Source organism: Piliocolobus tephrosceles, chromosome 17, assembly GCF_002776525.5.
Source record: "Piliocolobus tephrosceles isolate RC106 chromosome 17, ASM277652v3, whole genome shotgun sequence".
Taxonomy (NCBI): domain Eukaryota; kingdom Metazoa; phylum Chordata; class Mammalia; order Primates; family Cercopithecidae; genus Piliocolobus; species Piliocolobus tephrosceles.
The window spans coordinates 26236439-26260551 of record NC_045450.1 but is presented as its reverse complement, the minus strand read 5'-3'; the positions used below and the strand labels follow the sequence as shown (position 1 = coordinate 26260551).

At 50.2% G+C, this 24113-nt stretch overlaps 1 protein-coding gene across 4 annotated transcripts in view; it reads left to right on the top strand.

Annotated features, from left to right (window-relative positions):
- The window catches only part of GSG1L (GSG1 like), a 294726-nt gene that overhangs the window by 258163 nt on the left and 12450 nt on the right, over window positions 1–24113 (top strand). For 3 of the 4 annotated variants that reach the window (XM_031934490.1, XM_023192999.1, XM_031934489.1), the window contains one exon: window positions 20874–20944. In XM_031934490.1, coding sequence (XP_031790350.1) covers window positions 20874–20944 — 71 coding nt within the window. Of the gene's footprint in view, window positions 1–4485; window positions 4541–20873; window positions 20945–24113 lie in introns of all 4 variants that reach the window. The other variant, XM_031934488.1, reaches the window with a different exon arrangement.

Sequence of the window (24113 nt, the reverse complement as noted above, 5' to 3'; positions counted from 1 at the left end):
TCATGAGGTTGCTTTGGGCTTATGTGATCAAAGCACTAGAAACCCAGAAGGGAACCAAGTTTGAGCATTTACCATTAGGTCCTATGCTTCTTGGAACCATGATAAAGAGCTAAAGAAGCTGAACCAAGGTTTCCTTCTTGGGCTCTGTCATGGCATTGAGTGAAAAGAGGACCCAGCTATGGGACTGGTGATGGCTGCAGGAGGAGGATGGCTTCTCAATGTCAGGAACTACATGTAATCACCCGAGTCTTCAGAGTGCAGCTGGGAATAGAGGAGGTGACAATAAACAGTGGGTGGGTAGATGGATAGATAGATGGCTGGACAGGTGAGTGGGTGGATGGGTAGGTAGATGGATGGTTGGATGAATGGATGGATGAATAGATGAGTGAGTGGATGGATGGATGGATAGATGGATGACTGGGTGGATAGGGTGGATAGGTAGGTGAATGGATGGATGGACAAGTGGACAGACTGGTGGATGGATGGATGGATGAGTGGTGGATGGGTAGGTGGATGGATGGATGGATGGATGGATGGATGGATGGATGGATTGGTGAGTGGGTGGGTCGGTAGATGGATGAATGGCTGGATGAACAGATTGATAAATAAGTAGGCAGAGTTACAGATGAGTAGGTATGAGTGGCAGGACAGACAGGCAGATGGCTGGCTGGATGAATTTCAGGAGTTCAGAAGCTGGAGATATCCTTAGGCAGAACTCCTCCCAGACACCTTCTTCTGATGAAGCCACTCAGAGAGAGCATCAGCAGCCTGAAACCTGAAATTGTTGAGCCCTCCCTCCAGGGGGTGAGTTCATTGTTACTGCTGTATCCACCTCACTCTGTACTGCTCTCCTGGCTTCACCCAGAACTGCTCCTATGGGCCAGCTACCACTGCCACTCTCCAACCTACTGCCAATCTATACCGTGCTAGCTGCTCCAGTCTCTTCTGGGCTGTCAGGGGCTGCTGCCCTCTTTAGCTCAGCCCACATCCCTAGAGCTGCTGTGCCTGTGTTTGTGGCAGGCCTTGAAGAATCACAGCCTATGTTACTCTCTCTGAGCTCTGTCTGTCTCTCAGGCCTATCCCAATCAGTAGCAGCATCTAGAGGTACCCACGAATGGCCAATCTGGCCTGGGGTCCCTATGCTCCCAGTCTTTCCTCTTGAGACAGGGGATGTAGAACAGCAACCCTAAGTCAGAGTGAACCATTATAACTGCCATTTATGGAGCACATGTTGTGTGCCAGGCCCTGTGCCCAGGCATTTCATTTCATCCTTAAGGTTTCACTATGCAGTTAGGCCTATTAACCCCATTTTTCAGATGAGGAAAACTGAGGCTTAGAGAAGTTAAGACACTTATGTAAGGTTGCACAGTGATGGAGGGGGAGTTGGGGCCCAGGTCTGTGTGCCTATTTCCTAGAATGAAGAAAATCAGAGCTGGCAGTGCCTCAGAATCAGGCCACCCAGATGCAAGAGGCAGCCCCAGGATTCAACTCAGGCAGCTGCTCGAGCCCATGCAGGTGCTGTTATGCCCTGGACAGATCTGCTCAGTACTTGCAGTTCATGTGCAGGCTGGGGGCTTCTCACAAGTCCATGTGATTCTCAGCCTTGAGGACCCTCTCTGACCCCAGAATCTGCTTTGCCCAACACGTGGGGCTTACTGGAATGCCCAGGAGACTGATGCTGTCAGGAGTTGGTGGGTGTTGGGGGATAAAGACTCACCTTCCCACCCTTGGTTGCAAAACAGCCTGGAGCACGCTTTGCCATGGGACTGGTCTCCAGGTGCCCTTAGCAGGGATCAGCCTTTATCACATCCTCTACTGGCTCCATCTCTTCCGTGTTGCAGTTACCCTCTTCCCTACCCATAGTTCCTAGAACCACCTCCCCTCAAGAAAACTACCTGTACCCAAATCCTTATCACAGGGCCTACTTCCGGGGGAGCTGAAGGAGATGGGCATTAACGCCTTTTGGTGGCAGGGAAGGTATCACTGCACATCCTCAGCGCTCAGCAGAGGAGGAGGAAAGGGACAGGAGGCTACAGGGTAGGGCAGCATTGAGGAGCTGGACTCCCTGTGGGGCACTTGGGAGGGCTTCAGTCAGCAGAGAAGCATGGCAGCCCATGCGGTGGGGAGGCCCACACAGGTACTCTGACTGTTACAGACCCCTCCCTCAGCCTGCCACTGTGTCTTTCCCCAGCCACATCGGCCTCCTTTTCATCCCTCGGGCACTCCAAGTGCATCCCCACCTAGGGACCTTTCTACTTACCGTGCCTCAGGATGTTCCTGCGAGGCCTCTCCTAATCACTGGATCTAAACACACACTCCCCACAACCTTATCCTAGATACTCTAGCTCGTTGCTATTTTTTGTATTTTGGAGACAGGGTCTCACTCTGTTGCTGTATTAGTCCGTTCTCATGCTGCTAATAAAGACATAACTGAGACTGGGTAATTTATCAAGGAAAGAGGTTTAATTGACTCACAGTTCAGCAGGGCTGGGGAGGCCTCAGGAAACTTACAAGCAAGGCAGAAGGGGAAGCAAACACGTCCTTCTTCACATGGCGGCAGCAAGGAGAAGTGCCGAGCAATGTGGGGAAAAGTCCCTTATAAAGCCATTAGATCTCATGAGAACTCACTATCATGAGAACAGTATAGGGGTAATTGTCCTCATGATTCAATTACCTCCCACTGGATCCCTCCCATGACAGATGAGGGTTACGAGAACTCCAATTCAAGATGAGATTTGGGTGGACACAGCTAAACCATATCAGTTACCCAGACTGAGTACAGTGACACAAGCACAGCTCACTGCAGCCTCAACCTCCTGGGCTCAAGTGATCCTCCCACCTTGGCCTCCCAAGTAACATGCGCCACCATGACTGGCTAATATTTTTCATTTTTGGTAAAGATGGGGGTCTTGCTATCAATTGCCCCAGATGGCCTCAAACTCCCAGCCTCAAGCAATCCTCTGACCTCTGCCTCCCAAAGTGCTGAGATTACAGGCATGAGCCTCTATGTCTGGCACCGTTTCTATTTTTTCATAGCACCTGATACAATCTGCCAGGATTTTCTTTATTTGTTTGCCGGTTTGCAGACTGTGAGCTCTGGAATAGAAGACCTCTGCCATCTTGTTTCCCACTGTGAACCAGGCACCTAGAATTGGGCCAGGCACCTACTAGGAGCTCATTCAGGGTTTTCTGGTAATTGACTGGACTAGACTCTCGTCTTTGGAAGCTTCAGCCCTGGCTCCCTCATGCTCTTTTATTTCCATCTCCACCATCATCTCGCTGATTCAGCATCCCAGCACTTCCATGCCAAAGCCTCAGGAGAGAGGATGTGATCGCCCGGTGTAGGCCAGGTGTTCAGTCCCGGGCCAGGCAGCAGCGGCCAGGAAGATCCGGCTAACCTGGCACGCGGCTCACCTCGTCCGAGACTGTGGATGGTGGCAATGCCCAGCCTGGCCCAGGGCCCCGAGTGGGCACTCAGCAAGTGTTTGCAGTAGACACATAAGCAACCAGATGTCCAAAGCTGCCCCATTAGCACTGCAGTCAGTTGCCACCCCTGCTACGGAGATTCACCTCCTGCGGCATCTGTGGGTAAAATGCACCTTGTTTTGCTGAGGCAGAAGACAGGACCTCTCCGTAGCCCATCAACAAGAAGCTGCTGTTTGCTGGTGCCCCAGTTCCAATGGCTCCTAACAGCTCAGCCCCAAGATGAATTCTTCCCAGCATATGTGTGGAGTATCACTTTACACATTCATAACTTGAACATTATGCAGAGGTTCATCAAATTTTATTTCCCTTCCCCTCTGAGGAGAGCATTTCAGCTTAGCCAGGCTGTTCTATTTCTTTCCCTTTTTTTTTGTGCCTTCCCTACAAAGAGCTCGAAGCACATAGATGTCCGCATAGGTTTTCGGCGTGGCTCAGATGCAGGGCTGACATCCTACAGTGGCCAGCATCCCTGGAGCCGCAGCCAGGGACTCAAGGGAAGGCGATCCATGGCCCCACCTGCCCAGGTTTCCTTCTCCTCCGTGGGGGACAGAGGGTGCTATGGAAAGAGCAGGGGTTTGGAGTGAGTTTTCCAGGTCTGTCTCTTTGCTGCTATGTAATTTGGGGTGAGGCGCCGAGCCCCTCTGAGCCTGTTTCCTCTGACCCAGGATGGGAGAGCCCAGAGCTCTTCGTGTCTCAGGGAGGCTCAAATTTGAAAACCCACGTGACGTGCCATGCCCAGTGCCTGGCACGTGGAGGGCTTTGTGTGTGTGAGTTCCTGTCCCTTCTGCTCCTAATGCCCTCACCAGACCCCAGAGTGAAGCATGAGCTTGGTCATGACCAGCTTAGGGTGGAGATGGCAAGGGTGTTTCGAAGCATGACTAATAATCACGTTATTATCTCTGGCCCTGTATAAGGCCCTCCTCTAAACACCTTAGATGTGACTCAGTTAATTTCTGCAATGCCCCTCTGAGGTGTAAGTGTTATTGTCACCCCCATTTTACGGATGGCAAATGGAGGCACATTTAGGGAGGGCAACTTGCCCCAGGTCACACAGCTGGTAAGTGCCAGAGCTGGGATTGAAGCCCAGGCCACATAGTCCTTCCCTGTGCTGTGTGGCCTCTCAGCCCTGGTCAATTGTCTCTGCTGGGTATTGAGCTAGGACCTGGGCACACAGTAGGAGTGAGGGGAGTCCCATGGCTGAGGAGCTCATCGTGGGAGGGGCAGGTGAGGTGAGAGACAGACCGTGTGTGGGTTTCTGGGATGATGCACTCTGTGGGGCAGAGCGCATGGGCTCCCTCACGCCCCCACCTTTCCTATCTGCGGGAGAGGCCCTTCTGGAGCCCATTTCATCCAAGTCTCTCCTGCTGTCCTCCTGGAGACCAGGGACAAGGTGGTGCCCTGCGGGGGCTGATGGACTGGAAGGAATTAAACTGTCCCTTTCCCGCCCCTACCCCCACCCCCCACGTGCTGTTGGATTACCCTCTGCAAGAGCCAGTTGCATGGCTGAGGAGCAGTTGGCAGATTGGAAATGGTTTTCAGAGCTGTAGAAGAAAGGCATGTTATGTGTATGTGTGTGCATGTGTGTGTGTGTGCACATGTGTGCGTGTGCATATGTGTGTGCACATGGTCATGTGGAAGGGCCAGTATGCACATGTGTTGGGTTTGCTGGATTGGAGAGCCTGCACCCCCCAATTCCTGCCCCACCCCTGAGAAACATCTGGAATTAAATCCTCCCAGCGTCACCCTGCCTGTTGTCCCCTCGTTTGTCTTCATTGGGCCTCCCAAGGGGAGGGTCAGATGCTGCTGAATGAAAGGTAAATATTTGCAGATTGGGGCTTTCTTGAATACGTAATGCTCAGATCTGGTTTAACAATGTGTGGAAGAAAATGAAACCTGTCGGACTGGATCCCAGAGGGAATTCAGCTGTGCCAAACGAGCGACCCGCCTCTCTCGGGAATGTGGCACTGTGTGGGGGACGGAAACCCCCAGAGCTTTTTGGGAGGGTAGATCTTCCTTCCTGGGACCCTTGAACCTCTCTCTGTACCACTTAGGACTCTCTGAAATTACTTGTTTATTTATTTTCGTGTTTATGTCTGGCCTGTTTCGGTGCACGCTCCACGAGAGCGGGGAGCCTGCTTTTCCTGGTTTCCACTCCGTCCCAGCACCTAGAACCACAGAGGCTCAATAAATTATGGTATTAATTATTAACAACATTAGGCCAGGCTTGGTGGCTCACTCCTGTAGTCCTAGCATTTGGGAGGCTGAGGCGGGCAGATCACTTAAGTCCAGGAGCTCGAGACTAGCCTGGGCAACATAGCAAGACCCTGTCTCTACAAAAATATTAAAAGATTAGCTGGGAGTGGTGGCATGTGCCTGTGGTCCCAGTTACTCAGCGAGGCTGAGGTGGGAGGATCACTTGAGTCCGGGGGGTTAAGGCTGCAGCGAGCTATGATGGCGCCACTGCTCTCCCACCTGGGCGACAGAACAAGACCCTGTCTTGAAAAACCAAGCCAACCAAACAAACAAACAAACAGTATTAATTCTATTAAGTATAGTAGAAAGTTATGCAGTGTCCCCTGTTGCAGACACTGTTTGAGTGCCTGGCTGACTTCATGCATTCAGCCCTTGTGGTACACCTGAAGAAACAGACCAGGGTTGGAATTAACTTTGCAATTTACTAGCTGTGGGTCCCCAGGTAACTCGCTTCACCTCTTGGAGCTTCAGTTTTCCTGGCTGGAAAATGAGCTAATGCCTACCTCGAGGCTTTGTTGTGAGGACTTTATGAAATGATACAATTACGTTTCTGGAAACAAAGCTGGGGTTCCCCTCTCCCTGCACCGCCCCCCTCTCTCCGCACCGCCCTCCTCTCCCCACCCCCGTTAGAGAACTCCCTCTGTGCAGGGCAAATAAGATACACTCCCTGCCTGGAAAGGGGGCCTGTAGCAAGCGGCAAATGGTAGTCCTTGGAGAATCTAGCCTGCAGATGTATTTTGTTTGGCTTGCATGGTGGTTTCAAAATTCTTAAATTTAGGCTGAGTTTTAAAAATCAGGAAATTTCATGTTAAAATATCAAGGTTTTGCAGAAACAGAAAAAGAAAAATGGCATCTTCTCACTTATAAGTGGGAGCTAATCACTGGGTACACATGGACATATAGATGGGAACAACAGACATTGGGGACTGCAAGAGCGGGGAGGGAGGGAGGCAAGGGTTGAAAAACCACCTATCGGGTACTATGCTCAGTGTTTGGATGATGGGATCAGCTGAAGCACAACCTCAGCATCATGCAATGCACCCATGTCATGAACCTGCACATGTACCCCTGAATCTAAAAAGAAAAAAAAAAACAAAACAAAAAAAAGCAAGAAATCAAAAATCAAGGTTTTGGGCTTTTCAAGACAAAGCAGAGATCTGGCCACACTGGGCCCCTGTTCCCGCATGGCAACAACAGGCTGAAACACTTGAGTTCACAGCCCCCTGCTCACACCAGAGCGAAGTGCACTGGGTGCCACAATCGAGTCTCTCGGAAGTGGCTTCGGGCAGGAAGGGCTAGTCCCACCCCAGTGGGAGGTAGAGGATAGAAGAGGCTTCACAGAGGCTGGGCACAGTGGCTCACTTTGGGAGGCCAAGGCGGGCGGATCACGAGGTCAGGAGATCGAGACCATCCTGGCTAACATGGTGAAACTTTGTCTCTACTAAAAATACAAAAAAATTAGCCGGGCGTGGTGGCGAGCACCTGTAGTGCCAGCTACTCAAGAGGCTGAGGCAGGAGAATGGCGTGAACCCGGGAGGCGGAGCTTGCAGTGAGCCGAGATCACGCCACTGCACTCCAGCCTGGGCGACAGAGCGAGACTCTATCTCAAAAAAAAAAAGAAGAAGAGGCTTCACAGAAGAGACCCCTGAGCTGAGTTTTTCCATACTCATGCAGAATTCACCAGACAGATCGGCAGTGGGTGAGGGAGGCTATTTCAGGCACAGGGAACAGAATGAGCAAAGGCCAGGAGGGGCCGACACACGAAGCACATTTAGGAAAATCTAAGCGACTTGGTGTGATTGGAGATTGAACGCCTCGGTGGGAGTTGTGCCTGGGTCTCTGATCCTCTTCTCCTCCCACGGTGTCTGGGGCTGGGGGCTGGTGGTAGCAGCTATCTGTCTATCACTGGGATGCATTTATCTTCTAAGAGAGAGGAGATGGAGTAGGAACCGTCCAAAATCCCTTCCTTGATGCCAGTGCTCGCTGCACTCCCAGCTCAACGCAAAGCCATCAGATCTCAGATCTGCAAGATCAACCAGCATGGACAAAAGTGGTTTGTGCACAGGGAAGGAGTGACCTCAACCTGGCTCCTTACACATTCACGGGATTGGCTCAGCAGGGATGGGCATGTCAACTGCATGCCCCAATGGCTCCTGTTCTCTCTCTCCTGTTTGCTGTGGGGGAGCTTTGTGAAGGGCCTGTCTCCACATCCTCACCTCCCACTCACCGTCCAGCCCCCTCCAATCTGGCTCCCACCCCCTCACTCCACGAAGCAGCTCTCAGCAGCCTGGCACGGCACCCACCTGCCTCCCGAATCGCTCTCTCCTCGGCTCCCACAGCCACTTCTCCTGGTCCTGTGTGCTGGTTCCCTACAGGGCTCTCTTCCCTTCTGTGACATGCAGCTCCTCATCCTCCGTGGCCACGTGGCCGAGGGCTCCCATGTTAGAAGAATCCACTCCACTCCACCCGATGCCATATGCAGTTGCTTCCTTGGTGTTTCTACTTGGATTCTCAAAGGCACCTCAGATCAATATGTCCAAGACTCATTCATGATATTCACGCCCCCAAATGCAATCTTATTTCCATCTCTCCCTCCATAAGTGGTTCTGCTTGTGTAAGCTGGAAACCTGCAGTCCTGAGGGACGCCCCTGCTTCTTCTTCACCACCCATGACCCTCCTGACCACCACAAGCCCAGGGCCTTCTCTTTATGTCTTCTTCTCTTTTCTCTGTCTCCACTTCCATCGTCCTAGTCTGTGGCTGCAACAGGACTTACCTGGGTGAATTCAGCAACTTTCTTCGTGGTCTTTGCACACCCATTTTTGTCCCCTATAAACTGCTCCCACCCCAGAAGCTGGAATGCCTCCTCAATATGCTAAAGTCATCAGGGTAACGGGACCCTCATCTTTCTGCCTAAAACACTGGAGTGGCTTCCCGTGGCTCTCAGGATAAAGACCCAATTCCTCATCACAACTTCAGAGTCCCACTGTGTACCCCGGGCCTCTTCCCCTGCACGCAGCATCCCCTGATGGTCCACGGCTCCCCAGCCTGGCCTTGCTCTGGCCTCTGCAGCTCTGACCCACTCTTCTCTCTGCTGGAGTGCTGCCTGACACCTTCCCCACCGTCTCCCCTGCCAAGCTGGGCAGCAGCATGCCTCAGATATCCTCACATCTGTTCTCCCTCCCGGTGTCATCTGGGTGCCGAAAGGGACTTCTGAGACAAGTCCGGTCAGGAGGTTTCATGCTGTCGATGGGACTTTATGGGTGGAAGGACTCCTTGGGGTTGTCAAAGATGGGGATGGGGTTTTGGGGTGGGGGCCACCACTACGCCGCTGATTATTTGTATTGCCAAGTAATCATAGTAATCATTACTAACCCATGCGATTCTAGAAATAACCAAAGAAACCTCAAGGTGTTAATATCTAGAGGTCTTTTTTTTTTTTTTTTTTTTTTTTGAGACAGAGTCTCATTCCATCGCCAGGCTGGAGTGCAGTGGTGTGATCTCAGCTCACTGCAACCTCTGCCTCCTAGGTTTAAGCGATTCTCCTGCCTCAGCCTCCCTAGTAGCTGGGATTACAGGCACATGCCATCATGCCCGGCTAATTTTGTTTTGTATTTTTTGTAGAGACGGGGTTTCACCATGTTGGTCAGGCTGGTCTTGAACTCCTGACCTTGTGATCCGCCCACCTCAGCCTCCCAAAGTGCTGGGATTACAGGCGTGAACCACTGGGCCTGGCTGAGGTCCCTTTTTAAAACCCGATATTGGAGAAACGGGAGACAAAACTGTAAATTACACATAAAGATCAAGCTAAGGCATTGACGTGCACATGGCTTTATCTCCTTCTGTGTTATTTTCCAAATGTTTTATATCATGATGATATTTACTTAGAAAATGGGAAAAGAGAAAAAGAGTCTCTCTTAAAAACCCATTTATTTCCCCCTAACTTGCAATGACCTTTTTGACGTGATGTTATGGAATCTTAATTTACTACCTGCAGTCATTTATTTGCCCAAAATTCCTTTTAATTCCATTTTTCATTCCATTGTGAATTGCTTGTTTAAAAATCAATGTGTTCTTTGTCCTCTGCGACTGTTTCTTAGATGTTTAGCCTCTGAGACGTGTTCAATCACAGCTCCATCTCATCAATCTGTCTTCACTGCTCGAAATTTACTTCTCGGTAATACCTTGCACGCCATCACTCGGTGTTGGGGTCCTTTGAAATCGCCATTGAAATCGCCATTCATTCTTGAGAGGAACGTGGTGCCCAGAAACTGGAGATGGCACCGTGGAGATTCAGAACCTTCACGCGGCTCCTGCGATCAGATCATCAGCCAGCACCTGTGCACGGGGAGGTGAAAACAGGAGATGGTCCTTGAAGTGAAAAAATTATCAGAGGGTGGTGAGAGGAACATCTGAAAAGAACATCTGGAAGGAATGTTCACTCCCTGAACTCTCATGCTTTCTTTTAAATATCTACCAGCTGGAGGGAGCTTCAGAGGCAGGAAGGAGGTGGCTGGATCTTTGATCATGGCCATTTGCCACCAGGACCATGGGGAGAGGACAGGAGGCCTGGGCTGGGCTGAGCCCCTCACCTGGCCAAAGCCTGGGCCCAGCAGCATTGACCTCACCTGGAAGCCTGCTCAAAATGCAGAATCTCAGATCCCACCTTAGACCTGCTGAATCAGAGGCTTTATGTGAACAAGCTTTTCGGGTGATCTTGGAGCACCTTTAAATTTGTGAAGTACTGGGCTGGAGGATAGAGCAGGTGCAGCCCCAGTCATAGGATCAGAAGGTGGATGTAGCCAATCAAGACCAGAGGAGAAAAAAGGGCCTTACAGAACAGTGCTACTCAAAGTGTGGTCCCTGGACCACTGCCCATTTGCAAACATCCTTCGTGATGTAAGGACAGAAATTGAAATAAATGAAAGCTTTCATAGCAAATTGACTTTGCTAGACACATGTCTTGTGCTAGACACAAGACAACATGCTTGCCTTTTGTATGCATTTTTTTCATTTTTATTTTTTATGAAAAAAATTCATTCAAGACAGATTGAAAATTACGTGGGAGCCAGGCATATTGGCACACACTTATAATTCCAGTGGCTCAGGAGGCCGAGGTGGGTGGAGGATCACTTGAGCCCTTGAATTGGAGGCTGTAGTGAGCTATGATTGCTCCACTGCACTCCAGGCTGGGCAATAGGGCAAGACCCCATGTCTAAGAAAAAGAAGAAAATTAAGGGGGTTGGGGGAGTCTTAGTCCTTTATCACAGATAGTTGCAGAAGCACAGCATGTAGGCTGTTAATTCATACGAGGCAGTGGCTGGATATTTGGGAAACAGCCGGTCTGGGGCCAGAGAGAGAGAGGGGCTGGCTTTGAGGATGGCACAGATGGAGCCATATGGGGTGGAGAACATTCCGGGGGGATGAGAGCCTGGAGCAGGGGCAGTGGAGGCTGGGGAGGCCCCAGGGCACACGGCACCCGCCCCTGCCACAGCAGAGATGGGGCCTGATAGGTTCCTTGATGATTCCCCGGGCTGTTGTGGCCACGTTCGTCCCTGGAATCAGGCCAGCAGGTACAATGTGGCCTCCTAGTGAGATGTCAGTTCTGGTCCTCCCCGAAACCCTCCCTCAGTGTCCTCAGAGCCTCCCAGCTCCATCACTTGCCTGTGCCCGCCTCTTCTGTTAAAAAGGACAAATGCCCAGCCTCCTTCAGACCCCAGACTATGTTGGACTATTGGGAACATTCTGCAGCAGTTCTGGCAGAGCCAGTGATGGAGGGCCCCCAGCCCCACTTTCCATGAGGACCTCACAATGTAAGCCTGCCCCAGGTGGGTCTGATCGGGAATCCCCTGCCTGCTGGGAGTCCGCAGAGTGCAGTGGAAACTCGCTGCAGCTCCAGGAATCATAAACCCAAGCTCAGACCTCAGCCCTGCCACAAGCCAGCTGCAGGGTTGGAGCTACTGGGACTGCTCACGAAGACCCATTGTGCAAATCTCCTCCCAGCTCCACATTCAGTGACGTCACAGAGGTCCCTTCAGTTCAGCCACGGTGGGAGTATTTACCCCATGGATGTTCACAGACACTGAAACAGGGCTCTGTTTTGTATTGGGCAGCCAGGCTACCACGAAACCGGGCAAAAGTTACGAATCTATCTTCGCTTCAACTTTCCCATCTGGGAAATGGGGCTGGTGCTGTTCATGGCTGAACAGGTACCTTTGTCACTGTCACCTTTCCCTGGGGCTCTTCTGTCTTTCTAGGCACCAGCATCGACTCCCAGTTAGCTCCTGCTCTGGAACTCCTTGTCCCCAGTTTGGGGAACTCTGTCTCTTCTGGGGCAAAGGGCAGTGCCGTGACCTCCTGTTGGTTTTGCCTGCCGTGAATTCAGAGGTTTTTGATACCTTTGAAGCCCTTCCTCTGCTTCTTGCAAAATATCCCTTTCCCGAGGCAATGACAGCGACAGCTGTAAACGCTGGAATGGAAGAAAGGGTGTGTGTTTGGGGAGGGGTCACTGGATAGTGCATTACAGTAGTTCATATCTTCTGCCTCTGGAACTGGGAGGTGGGGCTGTACATACAATCACAGAGTGACAGGACCAGAAAGAGGTGAGGATGACGATGGTGACAATAGTAATAATATGATGATGATAATAATGGCAAGCACCAGGCAGTGTTCCCAGTACTGCTCTAAATAGCTTGAGATTTACATTTATTTATTGTTTTATTTATTTGAGAGAGGGTGTCGCTCTGTCACCCAGGCTGGAGTGCAGTGGCGCAATCATAGCTCATTGCAGCAGCTTTGGGTGATCCTCCCACCTCAGCCTCCCAAGTAGCTGGGACTACAGGCATGTGCCATAGCACCTGGATAATTTTTTTTTTTTTAATTTTTGGTAGAGACTGGATCTACCTATATTATCCAGCATGGTTTACATTAAGAATTAGTTTAATTCTTATAACAACCAGAAGAATAGGTACATTTTGTGCCCATTTATCAGATGAGAAAATCAAGACTTGTCCAAGCACAGGGCTGGTGAATTGTGGAGCCACTGCCCCAACCCCTGGAGAGATGTGACACACCTGGGGTGCCCGGTTCCACCTGATACCAGCTCTGGGCACTGTTTCACACCAAGCACCCCCATCAGCCCTTCAAGGACCTTATTTAGATTTGTGGGTGTGTTAGTCCATTTCACATTGCCATAAAAGAATACCTGAGGCTGGGTAATTTATAAGGAAGAGAGGTTTTTGTGGCTTGTGTTTCTGCAGGCTCTACAAGAAGCATGGCACCAGCATCTGTTCAGCTTCTGGTGAGGCCTCAGGGAGCCTTTACTTATGATAGAAGGGGGAGTAGGTACATCACACAACGAGAGAAGGAACAAGAGAGAGGTGGAGATGCCAGGCTCCTTTAAACAACCAGCTCTCTCCTGAACTAATGAGAACTCACTTATTACTAAGCCTTTCATGAGGGACCAAAATACTTCCCACCAGGCCCCACCTCCAACATTGGGGATCACATTTCAGCATGAGATTTAGAGGGGACAAATATCCAAACCATATCAGTGGATGTTTCTTACAGCACCACCATCTAATTTAAAAAGCAAATCTGGCTGGGTGCAATGGCGCAGGCCTATAATCCTAGCACTTTAGGAGGCTGAGGCAGGAGGATTGCTTGAAGCCAGGAGGTGGAGGCTGCAGTGATCTATGATTCTACCACTGCACACAAGCCTGGTGACAGAGTGAGAACCTGTCAAAAGAAAAAAAAAAAAAAAGTTAATCTGTCTTCATGTCTTCAGAAAATGCATAATGTTTCCTGCAGGAAATTACAGTTCAGATCAAAGGAAATTGTCACCTAGTGACATTTAACATTGCTCCTTTTTCAACAGGGAGCTCAGCATTGCTGATGACCCTTGGCTACCTCCCCTGTGGGCTGCTCTTAGCTTCAAACTGTTTTTCCTCCTTCCCTCGCCTCCCTTCCTCCTTCCCTCTCTCCCTTCCTTTTTTTTTTTTTTTTTTTTTTTTGAGATGGATTCTCCCTCTGTCACCCAGGCTGGAATGCAATGGCGTGATCTCGGCTCACTGCAACCTCCACCTCCCGGGTTCAAGTGATTCTCCTGCCTCAGCCTCTAGAGTAGCTGGGATTACAGGCGCCCACCACCACACCTGGCTAATTTTCTTGCATTATTTGCAATACTTTGTGCCATATACTGTGCTAGACCCTGAGGCTACAAGCGTAGAATGAGAGAAACCCCATCCTTCTCTCTGAGATGAAAATGTATTAAGGGAGCCGGGCACAGTGGCTCATGCCTGTAATCCCAGCTCTTTGGAAGGCCAAGGTGGGAGAGTCACTTGAAGCCAGGAGTTCGACACCAGCCTGGGGAATATAGTGAGACTCTGTTTTTACAAAATATGAAAGAATTAGCTGGGAGTGGTGGTGTGTACCTGTAGTCCCAGTTACTTGGGAGGGTGAGGTGGGAGGACTGCTTGAACCCAGAAGGTCAAGGTTACAGTGAGATATGATTGTGCCACTGCACTCCAGCCTGGGTGAAAGAGTGAGACTTTGGCTCAAAGGAAAAGAAAAAGAAAATGTATTAGGGAAGGCAGACTATCAGACTATTAGAGAAGTTTAAAAATAGCAGTAGTGAACACGCTCTGAGCCTGTCTTCTGTGGCAGGTCGTGGGCTTGAGTCCTTACAACAACCAGGGAGGCAGTGGCAGTGGTTGTTACTGTCGTGAAATGACCACAGGTATTATGCCCAGTGCACACATGAGAAAACTGAGATTCAGAGTGGCCCAGTGAGCTGCACAGGGTCATGCTGCCTGTTAATAGCAGAGCTGAGCTCAACCTCGATTCCTCCTCACTCCACGGCCCAAGGTCTCATTGTGCCCAAAGCCTACACTTGTCCCCTCTGTGTTTCCTGCCAGGGAGCCCCGCCACTGGGGGCACTCAGCCCTTGCCCAGAACCACTGCCAAGCCCTAGCCAGGCCCAGAGGGCGGCCAAGACCCTGCAGATTCTGCAGATCTGGTGTCTTCCTTGCTGAATCTGGTGGACAGTCTCAAGTCTGTGCAAGGAAACCAGCTCTTTCCAGAATGGCAACACTGCATCATAGAAAGATGGGCAGGTCCAGTCTTGGAGCTCAGCTTCCTCTCTTAGATGTGAGCAGGTCAGCAGCACTATTCACAACAGGAAAGTCATAAAATCAACCTAAATGCCCATCAGTGGTAGACTGCATAAAGAAAATGTGGTACGTACACACCATGGAATACTACACAGCCAGAAAAAAGAATGAGATCATGTCCTTTGCAGCAACATGGATGGAGCTGGAGGTCATTATCCTTAGCAAACTAACACAGGAACAGAAAACCAAATACTGCATGTTCTCACATGTAGGTAAGAGTTAAATGATGAGAACACATGGACACATAGAGGGAACAACAGACACCAGGGCCTACTTGAGGGTGGAGGCTGGGAGGAGGGAGGGGATCAAAAAGCCATCTATCAGGTACTATGCTCATTACCTGGGTGACAAAATAATCTGTACACCAAACCCCCGTGACACGCAATTTACCTCTATAACAAACCTGCACACGTACCTGAATCTAAAATACAAGTTAAAAAGAATTAAAAGCTGGCCGGGTGCGCTGGCTCACACCTATAATCCCAGCACTCTGGGAGGCCAAGATGGGTGGATCAGCTGAGGTCAGGAGTTGGAGACCAGCCTGGGCAGCATGGTGAAAGCCTGTCTGCACTAAAAATTCAAAAAGGGCAGCATGGGCGTGGTGGTGCATGCCTGTAGTCCCAGCTACTGGGGAGGCTGAGGCGGAAGAATAGCTTGAATCCGGGAGGCGGGGGTTTCAGTGAGCTGAGATCCCGCCACTTCACTCCAGCCTGGGTGACAGAGTGAGACTCTGTCTCAAAAATAAATAAATAAATAATTAAAAAAATAAAAATAAAAAGGAAGTGAGCTGGTCCTATGGCCTTCATGATGCAGCTCAAACAGTACCACCCCGAGAAGCCTCCGCTGGTCCCTGCACCAGTGGTTTTCAACCCGGGCTGTACATTCCAGCCCTGCTCCCCACCCCCCGTAATTAAAAACTCCTGTGGTGGCTTCACTGTGCAAGAACCACTGGGCTTGACCAGGCGTTCACACGCCATCCACACAGGCTGAATCCCGCCCACCACCCGCTGCTGTCCACACCCATTTGTTTCTATCTTGTCTACGTCTGCTTTCACAGCAGGGGCAGAATTGAGTAGTTGTGAGCATATGGCTTGCAAAGCCTCGCATATTTACTATCTGAGCCTCTACAGCAAAGGTTCACCAACCCCTGGACTAGATAATTATCGGCCCTGTCAACCTTCTTCCTATCCTCCTGGCCTGAAATTTAGCACATGAAGCCATGGTTATTTGTGTATGGATAAAACCAGCAGGACATCCTTGAGGGCAGGGGTCTCTCTGGCTGGTCCCTGCAGCCCCCAAGCCCAGCACAAGGCCTGGGTCTCTCCTTGGCAGGTGTTACTGGATATGTCAGCTGTTGAGTGGGGGGTTCTGGGCAGCAAGGCTTGGGTGATGAGGGAGGGAAGGTATTGTGCCAGGCTGGACTGACTATCTCCTTAGACATCGGCCCCTTTGCTCATAGGGCCCCACTTCCCAAGGCTGAGGCTCCCAGCAGAAGCCAAGGAGGTGCCCAGCTTGAGGCCTGGAGGAAGATGAGACTTCAGAGAAGAAACCAGGAGAGACCAGGCATGGTGGCTCATGCCTGTAATCCCAGCATTTTGGGAGGCTGAGGTGGGTGGATCACCTGAGGTCAGGAGTTTGAGACCAGCCTGGTCAACATGGCAAAAACCCATCTCTACTAAAAATACAAAAAAATTAGCCAAGCATGGTGGCACACACCTGTAATTCCAGCTACTTGGGAGGCTGAGGCAGGAGGATTGCCTGAACCCAGGAGGTAGAAGTTGCAGTGAGCCAAGATCACACCACCGCATGCCAGCGTGGGCGACAGAGCGAGACTCCATCTCAATAGCAATAACAACGAAAAGAAACCAGGAAAACTGGGAGCCGAGGATGGATGGAGGGGTTGGTTCAAGGTCAAGGCTGTGAAAAGCAGGAAGATGTTGGAAGCCCTTTATGTAATAGGACTGGCCTCTGTTGACTTAGAGGTGCTGGATGTGGCCAGGGAGGTGGTGTTCTGGGGTGAGGATGGGGCTGTTATCTGGTCCACCCTCCCATTTAATGTTTGAGTTCAGTTATGACTTCATGATTGGTGATACTCTAGTCCTAAGCACCTCTGCTGATGGAAACTCGCCACATGCACCATTATTTGGAAGTCAACAAAAATGAGGAAACACCTAAATGTCTACCAATGGAGGTATTGAATATTAATTATTCTTTTATATACAACTATAAGGAAAAAAAGGTGAGTGAGATCTAGGTGTACTCAAATGAAAAATTTCTGGATAGTTAAAAAGAAAATCGGGTTTAAAAATATGTTTAATTTGAGTCTGTTTGTGTAGGAAAAGTATTAATTCTGAAAAAAAAGTACCAAACTGTTAACAATGTTGATCTCATTACATGTAGATGTGATTATAGGGGGACTTTTGCTGTCTCCATGGTGTTGGAGGTTTTTTTGTTTGCTTGTTTTTGAAACAAGCTTGTGTTATCAGGAAAATAGCCAAGATGTTTTTATTAAAAGACTTTTTTGGACCGGCCACGGTGGCTCACGCCTGTAATCCCAGCACTTTGGGAGGCCAAGGTGGGTGGATTACCTGAGGTCAGGAGTTCGAGACCAACCTGCGCAACATGGTAAGACCCCCGTCTCTACTACAAATACAGAATTAGCTGAGTGTGGTGGCACATGCCTGTGATCCCAGCTACTTGAGAGGCTGAGGCAGGAGAATTGCTTGAACCCAGGGGGAGGAGGTTGCGATGAGCTGAGATCGCACCACTGTGCTCCAACCTGGACAACAGAGTGAGACTCCATCTCAAAAAAAAAAAAAAAAAAAGACTTAAAAAGAAAAAGACATTATCCTTTTGTTGAACTGAAATTTGTCTTTCTATGGCATCAACACACATGCCTTTGGTTTGGTGTCTAGGGCCACCCAGGCTACAGGCAACATTTATAAGCAGAAAATGTTCAGAGTATGTTCCCTGGGAAGTACAGCCCTAGCCCCTTGGTGCAGACAGTCCTTGTGTAGTGTTATTCAATGCCTGACTTTTTTTACTTTTTGAGACAGGGTATCACTCTGTTACCCACGCTGAAGTAAGGTGATGAGATCATGGCTCCCTATAACCTCTGTCTGCTGGGCTCAAGTGATCCTCCCACCTCAGCTTCCTAGGTAGCTGGGACCACAGGAACACATCACCACACCCAGCTAGTATTTGTAAAGACAGAGTTTCACCATGTTGCCCAGGCTGGTCTCAAACTCTTGGGCTCGAGGAATCTGCCCACTGCAGCCTCCCAAACACTAGGATTACAGGCATGAGCCACCACACCCAGCCTCATCTGCCGTTTTCTAACTAGGGTGCAAGCTTGTCTTCCCTACTAGGCTGGAAGAACTCTGAGGGCAGAGGTTATGAAATAGACATTTCTGTCCTCCACACAGCATCTGGTGCCAACAGAGAAGGTCCTCAGGAAGTTTCTGGTGAATGAGCAAATGAATGAATGAATGATTGGCGATTATCAATATATGAGTATCTCTCTCCCTTCTACTAAGAATACTTTGGCATTGCTAGCTTGTCACTCTCACTTTCCCCCGTCTTCTTCTTCAGCTCAGGCTTCCTGGATGTGCAACTAGGAATAAGAGGTGATGGGAAGAGTCAGGGAACAGAGATAGGGCATTTACTTTGGAAAGGATTGAGCCTTCCTTGCATGAGAGAAGAGGAGATAGCAGTGGAAAGACAGAGAGGGTGGGGAAAAGGGAAAATGCCACACCAAGGACACTGAAGAGGGTTTAGGGGAAGTGTTGAAAATGAGACAAAGACAGAGTGAGAGATTTTAGGACAGCTGCAAGACAAGTGAGAGAAAAGAGAGAGATGGAGGAAAGATGTCAAGCTGTGTGGGTGGGAGCACCTACTGTGTGCTTTAGGAGAGACAATAATGATTGGGCATTTTTTTTTTTTTTTCTCAGACAGGGTCTCATTTGTTGCTTGGGCTGGAGTGTAGTGGTGTAATAACAGTTCACTGCAACCTCGATTTCCTGGGCTCAAGCAATCCTCCCACCTCAGCCCAGACCGTTGCTGAGACCAGAGGCATATACCACCACACCACATGTGCCGGCTTATTTTTTAATTTCTTCTAGAGATGGGGTTCTTGCTATATTGCCCAGGCTGGAGTGCAGTGGTGTAAGCATGGCTCACCGTAGCTTTGATATCCTGGGTTCAAGCAATCCTCCTGCCTCAGCCTCCTGAGTAGCTGGGACTAGAAGCGCACATCACCACTCTGGCATGCACTGGCTTCTTTTTTGATGTTTTCTAGAGATGAGGATCTTGCTATGTTGCCTGGGCTGGTCTTGAACTTCTGGCCTCAAGTGATGCTCCTGCCTTGGCCTCCCGAAATGCTAGGAAAATGGACATGAGCCACCACGCCCAGTCTGGAGTTGTTCTTACTTGAGAGGATTAGATTGTGTTTCTATAATGTGATGCCCCTTTGGACTGGACTGTGTGGAGCTCAGGAATTTACCTGGGTTACAAATGCATGTGTGCGATGAGGAAACATGGCCCCACCCATTCTCAGGCCCAGCCATCAGTGGGACGCATGTGAGGGTCTAAGTTTGGAGCTGTGTCAGAGGCCAGGCGCCTGCCTCCACTGTCCAGGTCCTCAGCAGCCTCTGCTCCATGCTTCTCCTCTGCTGCAACCCCTCAGAGGCTCTCTGCACCTCTCTGGGACCACTGCAACCCTGAGATGATGGAGGAGAGAGAAACCACACTGAGAAGCTCTTGCAATTGTTGGTGGGAAAGAACACTGTGCCAGAATTTGGGAGACCGGGGCTTTGATAGTATGCAGAATTATCTTTAGAAAGTGTTTTATTGGGAGGCTGAGGTGGGTGGATCACCTGAGGTCAGGAGTTCGAGACCAGCCTGGCCAACATGGTGAAACCCTGTCTCTAATAAAAATACAAAAATTAGCTGGGCGCAGTGGTGGGTGCCTGTAATCCCAGCTACTCGGGACGCTGAGGCAGGAGAATCGCTTCAGCCTGGGAGATGGAGGGTGCAATGAGCCAAGACCATGCCACTGCACTCCAGCCTGGGCAACAGAGCGAGACTCTGTGTCAAAAACAAACAAACAAACAAAAGAACAGGTGTGTTTTAATATAGTTAAGAAATGCTTCCCAGAGTCGAGCACAGTGGCTCATGCCTATAATCCCAGCGTTTTGGGAGGCAGACACAGGAAGATCCCTTGAAGCCAGGAGTTTGAGATCAGCCTGGACAACACAGCAAGACCCCATCTCTATAGAAAAATTTAAAATTAGCTGGATGTGGTAACACACACTTGTAGTCCCACCTACTTGGAAAGGTAAGGTGGGAGGATTGCTTAAGCCCAGGATGTTGGAGGCTGCAGCAAGCTCCGATTGTGCTATTGCACTCCAGCCTAGGCAACAGAGTGAGACCTTGTCTCTGGGGAAAAAAAGTGCTGCTTAGCGAATAAAAGCCTGTTGCCCTCCATCAGAAAATAAAGTAGTCAAAAAGAAGCCTCCGGAGTTAACTCCCTATATTCATTATGTAGGGATAATCACCATTACCCTTTTGGTGTATATTCTGCCAAAATAATTTCTGTGCATTTCAATGTATAATTCTGAAAACAAATGAAACGGTAAACATCTTTTGTAATATACCATCGCACATAATTGATACTCCTCTTTTTGACAGAATGATGGGTTTACCTCCCTATTCTGCCTCTAATTGGTCAGCTACATGGCACTGGGTTGGTCACATCGCTTCCAAAAGCCTCAGTTTCTTCATCAATAGAATGGGAGTAATGATGCCCGTCTCACGGGGTTGTGGTCAAAATCTCGCAGGGCGGCAGGTGGAGAGTTACTTTGCAAAATGTTCTCCAAAGAAGGGAAGACTGCACTTTTTCAGATCCTGGGTCTCTGCCCACTCATCCTTCTCTTTCCTAGCCAGGTTTTTTTTTTTTTTTTTCTTTCCAGGATGGAGAAGAGGCACGGGAGCGAGGAGGAGGACTTTCACTTAGACTGCCGCCATGAGAGATACCCTGCCCGTAAGTGGCCTGTTTGTGGGTACCTCCTACGACAGATTCGTGGGCTGCCAGAGGAGAAAGAATCCCTGGAGATGAGTCAGGCCACCCCCACACACCACTGCACCCTGCATTCTCCCACAAACACATTACAGATGAGGAAACTGAGTCTGGTGTCTCAGGGTAGCAAGCCCCTGCACGCAGCTCTCCCCACAGCTTTCCCAGTCGGGGTGGGATGCTAAGAAAGGAAGGAAGAGACTGCAGTTCCAGGCAGGCAGGGAAAACCCAGCTCAAGGCCAGGCCTGGGTTAGCCACTGGCCTGAGGGAGGACAGTCCTGGCTAGAAGGAGCCGAGGCAGGGAGGTGACCGTGGACAGGAGTCGTTTGAGCTGTGGATACTCTTGGCAGCTTAGATGCGTTCACTTCAAACACTTTGCTGTGGGGCACACCATGAGGCAGAATCTAGGGCACTGCTCAAAAAACAAATGTCAGGATCAGAAAGCAAAGCAGAGAAGAACCAAGGTAAGATTAAAGTTAAAATGGTCAGATCTCGGCTGAGCCTGCTGAATGCCCACCACGTGTTCCCCGCCCCATCCCACTCTGTACTAACGGCTTTTCTTGCCTGATCTCATATCCTTGCTTACCCCCAGCCCCTACAGCTGGGATTGTTGCCTAGACTTTGCAGATGAGGAAATTAAGGCTCAGAGAGGTGGAGTAACTTGCCCAAGGTCACATAGCTTAGCTAGTCACTGGCAGAGGAGTCACAGCAGACACTGTCAGTGCCCTGGCCACCTCTCTCAGACCTTTAGGAAGCTCCAGTGGCATCTATCTGTATCTGCATCTCTGTGCCTGGAGGCTTCCCCACTTCCACCCGTAGAAGGCTAGAAGTGCCAGGGAAGTTGGTGTATAGATACCCCAGCTCCCTCACCCTAGAGTGGGATCCCCTGAGGCATGTGCTCTGCAGTTTCTCTGTAGGATAAAGAGTCAGTGATCATCAGGTTTAGTGGCTCTCCTTTCCCATTCCTGTCCCACTTTTCCTCTCTGCCCAATTTCCCTGTTCCTTGTAAATATATCACTGGCATTCAAATTCTTACTGTGGGTCTGCTGCTGGGGAAGCCAAACTAAGAAGGCAGAGATTTAAACACAGGTCTGTCTGATTCCAAATCCTGTGATCTTAGTAACAGAATGGGAAATGGCTCTGCTAGTGGGGAGGAGACAGTGGTGAACCAAGAAGCTTGGGAGGAGGCCTTGTTAGAGAAGAGGAGAGGAAAGAAAGCCCAATTTTGGCCTGTGAAGGGCAGGATACGGTGCTGAAGTGAACCGTGGGCTCACACATCATTGTTTCATGTCTGTGCTAGCATGGAGGGCTTCCTGGCAGAGGGGATCAGAAACCAGGGGATGGATGTGTTTGGAGAACTCCTGCTGCAGGGATAACAGAGTGAAGAAATCATCAGAGAGGGGCTCAGGAAGCACACAGCAGGGATAGAGGCTGAGAATCCTGGTGCATTCCAGAATGTCCTCAGCTCCCTTATTTGGCAGTGAGCCTCCCCAGGCTCCTTGCAGAATGGGCAGGAAACCCTGAGTGGAAAGAGGCCTTGGGGCTTGTATTAGGGAAATCTGGGGGCCTGGGTGAAGGTCCCTGCCACTGAAAGAGTCAAGGCACTGTGGCCCTAAAAGCAATCCCTGGAATTAAGAATGAGAGTTCTCAGTGTCAGAGGAAATGGCAAAACCCCTCTACCCCACCCCCAATCCCAGGGTCCACAGCTCTCCCCCCACACCCAATCCCAGCCTCACAGCCCTCCCTCCACCCCCAATCTCAGTCCCACAGCCCTGCCTCCCACCCCCAACCCCAGCCCCACAGCCCTCCCTCCATCCCCAACCCCAGCTGCCACAGCCCTCCCCCCGCCCCCAATCCCAGTCCCTGCAGCTCCCCCCCCACCCCCAACCCCAACCCCCCCCGGGCGCCACCCCCCCCCCCCCCCCCCCCCCCCGCCTGTTCCCAATCTCAGCCCCCGGAGCACTCGCCCCGCCTCCAATTCCAGTCCCCAAAGCCCTCCCCCTGCTCCCAATCCCACTCCCTGCAGCCCTCATCCTGTCCCCAATCCCAGTACACACAGCCCTCCCCCTGCCCCCAGTCTCAGCCTCCACAGCCCTCCCCTTCACCCCCAATCCCAATCCCTGCAGCCCTCCCCCATCCCTAATCTCAGCCCATACAGCCACCCCCTGACCTGGTGCCTAGTGCCCCCTCAAGCAGCTTCTCCTTGTGAAAGAATCATCAGACCCATTCGATAAGTCAATAGTCTGGAGAATTTCATCTTTCGTTCCTTGGTGAGTGTTTATTGAGCATCTGTGCATGTCAGCCCTGTGGGTGCTGGAGAGACAGCAAGGAGTCAGGCAAGACAGCAAGACAACGGCCCCTGCCTCAGGGGCTCACAGTCCGAGGGGAGAGAGAATCACTCAGTAAGTGAGCTCAAAAGCAAACAAGGGAGGAACATACGGTGATCAGGAGAAAACAGGGCAGGGGCACTCCTTTAGAGTCAGTGCTCTGAGAAGCCACGGAGCTGGGACCTAAAGGGCGAGGAGTCCAGTGAAGAGCTTTGCAGGCAGAGGGACCTGTGTATCCCAGAGCCAGAAGGAGCCAGACAGTGCTTGTGGAATAACCAGGAGACCAGATGGGCTGAGGCAGGAAGGGCAATGGGAAGGCAGGAGGGCTGGAGGCGCAGAGGGTGGCAGGAGGCAGGACGGGAATGGCGTTCACTATGCAGTGGAGGAGAAGCTGATTCTACAGCAGGCAGCCTGGGGCATTTTAAGCAGGAAGAAGACATGTCCACATTATGTCTCTCTCTCTCTCTGTCCCTCCCTAGTTATCTATCTATCTATCTATCTATCTATCTATCTATCTATCTATCTATCCAATCTATTCATCCATCATCCGTCTATCTATTATTCATCTGTCAATCATCTATCTATCCATCTATCCATCAATCATCTGTCATCTATAAATCTTATCTATCTAAATCTATCCATCTATCATCTATTTATCAATCATCTATCAATCCTATCATCTATCTACTTATTTATTTGTCATCTATCTACAGATCCTATCGACCCTATCTACCATCTATCCATATAGATATAGATATAGATATAGATATAGATATAGATATAGATATAGATATAGATATAGATATAGA